The 5,468-nt window shown below is 40.0% G+C and overlaps 1 protein-coding gene across 1 annotated transcript; it reads left to right on the top strand.

Moving 5' to 3' along the window:
• Positions 1–4,168: 4,168 nt before the first annotated feature.
• LOC150088620 (GTP-binding nuclear protein Ran) lies at positions 4,169–5,164 on the top strand. Its single transcript, XM_090370822.1, has one exon. It carries the CDS (start codon positions 4,213–4,215, stop codon positions 4,885–4,887), a length of 675 nt encoding a protein of 224 aa, XP_090226948.1. The 5' UTR covers positions 4,169–4,212; the 3' UTR covers positions 4,888–5,164.
• Positions 5,165–5,468: the final 304 nt, after the last annotated feature.

Below are 5,468 nucleotides of genomic sequence, written 5' to 3'. Positions count from 1 at the left end.
GTAGCGATTCCTTTTTGGATCCTTCTGTTCTTTGTCTCTTGGGATAGGAAGGGTCAGAGTCAGTTTGGTCTGTCCTTGAATAAGTTGAGGCATGAGGCTCAACAGATGGATAACAGTCTTCGTGATCCATGTTAGCTCCTTTTAGCCATTGGCAGAGAACCTTTTCTGCCAAGGTTACTGGCCCCGCCACGGGGAGGCAAGAGCACTGCCGCTAGAGTGACCAAGCGGTTTAAGAGTTAGTTTGTTAGTTTTAAGGAAAGAAAAAAGAAAGGTGGGTTTCCTTTCTGTAACTTACTTACAATTCGTAAGAATAAGTTGATAAATTACTTTAAACGTAAGAAAAACTTTCCAAATTAACAAGAACTGTCGCAGTGAGAAAACGCTCTATAAATAGCTCAAAGAATTGCTCGATCACAATAACGCCACCCGGGGCCCCTTTTTCGCTTGTCCATTCTCAACCTCGTATTATTTCGCATTACAAGAATGCAAAATGGGATGAACTGCAATCTTGGTTGCATAAAAAATTCCTGGGTCAGTTTCTGCCTAAGTTTCTACCAAAACTCGCAACAATTGTAAACCAGTTATTAATCAGTCCAAACCAAACTAGAATTTGAACAGGCTAAGAGTAGAAAACTTGCTTCTTGTCCAAGTGGTAGGGCGAGCATTTTGGTCTCCTGCCAAAGCTATTGGCCGCTACTTTTTCCCATCTCTAAGCACACCTCTGTCAAAACGGACGGTTCTGTTGCTACCTCAGCTAAAGATAAAGCTCACTTGCTAGCAACCAGCTTTCTTTCTAACTTGTTTATCGATGATCTTGGTAAACCACCTCTACCATTCCCAGTTTTTCCATTCAATGGCTCTTGTGGTCTTCTGTCAAAAGGATAACAGAAGAATTTCGAATTTCTTATTCTCAAAATCTGTGCTGAGCTTACTCCTGTTCTCTGTCGCCTTTTCACGCTTTCGTATTCCACTTGTGTTTTTCGTTTTGCTTTAAAACTTGTTTATATTCAGCCAGTTCCTAAAAAGGGTTACAAATCTCTCCCATCCGGTTGTCTTTCCACTGCATTTACTTCTACTCTTTCTAAAGTTGTAAAGGCGTGGAGAATTCCATTAACCGCCGTCTCCTAAACTATCTACAAACCTTCCACCTGATCAATGATTGCCAGTATAGATTCCGTCAGTGTCGATCTACTAGTGATATACTGGCTTATGTTACCTCTCTATGAAGAGATTCAATGGAAAAAGTTTTTAGTGAAACTGAAGCAGTTGCTCTGGACGTTTCTACGGCTTTTTATCATGTTTAGAATAAAGCTCTTCTATATAAACTTCTATCTTAGGGAATACTGATTGTATTCTGTAATTGGGTGTCCGGTGTTCTCTCTGACCGCTCACTACGCTTGATAATAGACGGCTCTCTATCTTCTAACTTCTTCACTAATGCTGGTGTTCCCCAAGGTTCAGTTCTTTCTACCACTCTTTTCCTCTTGTATGTTAATGACCTTCTATTGACTGGAAATCCTATGCATAGTTTTTCTGAATATAGCACATTTCATTCCTTCTTCCAGTTTCAGAATCCTATCCTTACAGAAACAACTTGAACTTCTCTAATATCTACTACCAATTCCTTAAATGCTGATCTCCAAGTAATTCTCAAGTGGGGCAAAGATTACTTAGTTGATTTCAATCCTTCTAAAACTTAGTCATGTCTTATATCTCACAAATTGGCTTATTCTGCTCCTATATTTATCTTTGATGACACTCAGATTTCTAGACAAGATCATGTATTTCTATTCTATTAGTCATGACTCTGACTTCTAATATCTCTTTTGGCATAAGCACATCACAAATATTGTTTCTCTGCATCTAAAAAAGGCGCCTCCGTAGCCAGGTGGGAAGGAGCAGCAGTGCGTAACACACGCTTCTTGATTAGACCGGAGTTCGAGCCCGTGACCACCAAATACGGAGGATGGGGAAAGGTCAGGGAATGACCACTGCATATCCACGGAGCAATATGGCCTTAGTTACTAATGCTCCTAATAACAAACAAACAAACAAGCATCTAAAAAAACTGGGCTTTCTCTTTCGCTTTCATTCTAAACAGCTGCTCACTCTGTTCTGTACAAATCTCAAATCCGCCCTACTATTGAATATTGTTTCCACATCTGGGGCAGTGCCCCTCAAACCTCTCTTAGGCTTCTTGACTCCATTCAAAAGAGGGCAGTTAGCTTAATTAATGACCCATCTCTGCAAAGTCTCTACACTCCCTGTCTCAGACGTTGCTGTTTCTGCTGAATGTCTGTTCTCTAGATACTTTTATGGGTACTGTTTTGAATTGGCTTCTGCAATTCCAGCTCTCTCTTCTAAATCGGTCAGAACACTCAGCATCTTTTCGCTGTCCAGCTTAAAACTCACAGAACCAGATTTTCTTCTTCTTCCGCATTCCTTCATCTTATTTTTTCTGGAACAACCTCCGGTCACACGTATTTTCTGAAAATTACAGTCTACAAAAATTCAAGTCTAATATCAACAAGTATCTTCTTTCACCTTCTCAACCTTCAACTCATGCAGAGTACTAAATCCTGAAGGTTTTAATACCTCTCGTGCTTGGGGGTTTTATTTTAAAAAAAGTGGAAATATGCTTTACTGTCAGTTGAGAATGGCATCTGTGATATTGGAAAGGATCATCTTTTATCAGGAGAGAAATTTGTGCGAAGTATACATTCTCAATATTTAGCCTGTCAAGGATGGCTTCTTGATGTCTGTTTGAGCGATTTCCATTATTTTTTTTCCCTTTTATTTGATATAATATGTTATTTGTTTGGATTTTTCCACATTTTAATCCATTCAGTTTTTCTGGCTTCTCTAATTACTGCAATAGCGCAAGGAAACCACAGACTTTTGATGCACTGACAAAAAAATAGAAATAAATAAATAAGAAACAACTAATTATGTACTTCCCTTCTCATAAAGGTAACTGTTCAGTTGATCTTTGAATTTCTTCAAACTGTCAGCCTTAACTACCTGCAGATGCAACTTTTTCCGATAATCAACGACTCGCTGGCTAAAAGAAAACTCCCTACAATTTAGTCTAAACCTCTTCTATTGTAATTTGAATTTATGGCCCCTAGTTCTGGAATTATTTATAGCAGTTAAAATTCCGCCTTCAATCATTTTAGTAACTCCTCTTAGAGCCTTATAAATCTAAATCAGACACCCCCTCTGGGGTACTTGGTTGCCAAGCTCCTGTAGCCCACATATTCGGAGTCTTTCGTCGGGTCGCCCTTTTGCCGAACTCACCATGCCAGTTTCCCGTATTTGGGACCTTTCAAGACGTGTCTTTTTTAAGATGAAGTCTCCATACATGGATACAGTATTCCAAATATGGTCTTACAATTTCCTTGAACAGTGGGATTGTGACCACCCTATCTCTACAGGATAATGTTAAAAAAATCATTGATAGGATACTATGAGCTTTCCTTGCCGCCTGTTTATCCTGCTCAGAACACTTCGTATCTGCTCGAATCGTAAATCCCAGATCCCTTTCTTCTTCTACTGTTTTTAATTCAACCCCACCAAGTGTATAATTCGTTTAGGGGTTGCTGTTTCCCAAATGTTCGCCCTCGTGGCTCGTGGTAGCACAGGTGGTAGGATCGCCGTCCTTCCCACATGGAGAGGAGGATAGACCCAAGTTCGAGTCCCGTCGATGACGGGGAGATTTTTATAGGCTTTTTCCATAACATGTCTGTGTTATTCGGTCTCAGGCGAGGGTAGCGTGGTTTTTTCCTCTCGAAAACCAATGATTTTCGTCCAGCAAACAGAAAATCCACCCCTGAACGCACAAAATTTACAGACGACATACACGGAGCAGTTCATAGTGTTAAGGTCGGGCGCCATCTGCGGTTTATCACATCTGCGCCATATGTACGCTGTGAAGAAATACGGTACTACTGTAAATGTCAGGAAAGTTATGTGTCCTGCTGGGCCACATAACACTTTCCTGGCAGCAGGGCCCCTGGTGGACCACACGTTACCTTCACACACCACTAGGAGGTAGCCTGGCTGCCAATTATTCTCTGGCTTGTCTCCGCCCAGGGTCGCCTGAGCTTACTGGACGGAGACAAGAAAAAATGGTAGCATGGGGGAAGTACAATAGAAGCAGAATTCGTCGGAGACGTTTAGGAAGATAGATAGATAGAATAATATCGTTCAACTATGCAGCAGACGCCAGCTCAAACATCAGACCAAGGCGATGGCATTCCTACATTTAAGTGTGTTCTTGTTGGAGATGGTGGAACAGGAAAAACTACATTTGTTAAAAGACATTTAACAGGAGAGTTTGAAAAGAAGTACGTAGCAACCTTGGGTGTTGAAGTGCATCCATTGGTATTTCACACAAATCGTGGACCAATTAGGTTTAATGTGTGGGATACAGCAGGTCAAGAAAAGTTTGGAGGTCTTAGAGATGGTTATTATATTCAAGGACAGTGTGCTATTATCATGTTTGATGTGACATCACGAGTAACATACAAAAATGTTCCAAACTGGCATAGAGATCTGGTTAGAGTGTGTGAAAATATTCCCATAGTATTGTGTGGAAACAAGGTGGATATCAAAGACAGAAAAGTCAAAGCCAAGTCAATTGTTTTCCACAGGAAAAAAAATTTGCAGTATTATGATATTAGTGCCAAGAGCAATTACAATTTTGAGAAGCCTTTCTTGTGGTTGGCCAGAAAATTAATAGGAGATCCTAACTTAGAGTTTGTAGCAATGCCTGCTTTAGCACCTCCCGAAGTTACAATGGATCCAGAATGGCAAGCAAAACTGGAAAATGATATGAAGGAAGCTCAGAACACATCCCTTCCTGATGAAGATGATGATGATCTCTAAAGTTGCCTCATCACTCCAATCATTAATTTTGTACAGCAGACTTTCTTTGGCATTATTATACAAGATAAATGTACATAAAATTTGTTTTCCTTCTAAATTCCTACATTTTGTGTGGGAGCTTTGTCAACACAGTTTAGCTACTTAATTTAAAACTGTGTGTTTGTGTGTGCATGTTGTGTAACTGTCAGAGTGAAAGAATATCTCATATCAGGGTTGAGAATGAATAAGTATGAGAGTCATAAATTACTTTATTGCACTGTATGTTAGTATGCAGTTTAGAATGAGATGTGTATTTGAACTTAATATGTATAATAAATTCACAGCTGTATTTACAAAAAAAAAAAAAAATAGCCTGACGTAGCCCAGTGGTCAGGAGCGAGAATGCATAGCACGCGTTCCTTGAGTGGACCGGGGTTCAAGCCCGTGACTACTAAATACGGATACCCGCTAGGTGGCGAAGGTCAGTGAGTTACTGAATTATGTGCTCCTAAAAATACTCAAATACCTAAGTTAACCTGAAAGGATCATAAATGAACTGCATATTGACAGAGAGCTTATGAGAAGTGGAATCTGGATATAGT

This window comes from Mastigoproctus giganteus, chromosome 3 (assembly GCF_048544385.1).
Source record: "Mastigoproctus giganteus isolate SK-2022 chromosome 3, ASM4854438v1, whole genome shotgun sequence".
In the NCBI taxonomy this organism is placed as follows: Eukaryota; Metazoa; Arthropoda; class Arachnida; order Uropygi; family Thelyphonidae; genus Mastigoproctus; species Mastigoproctus giganteus.
This window is presented reverse-complemented; position numbering and strand designations above follow the sequence as displayed.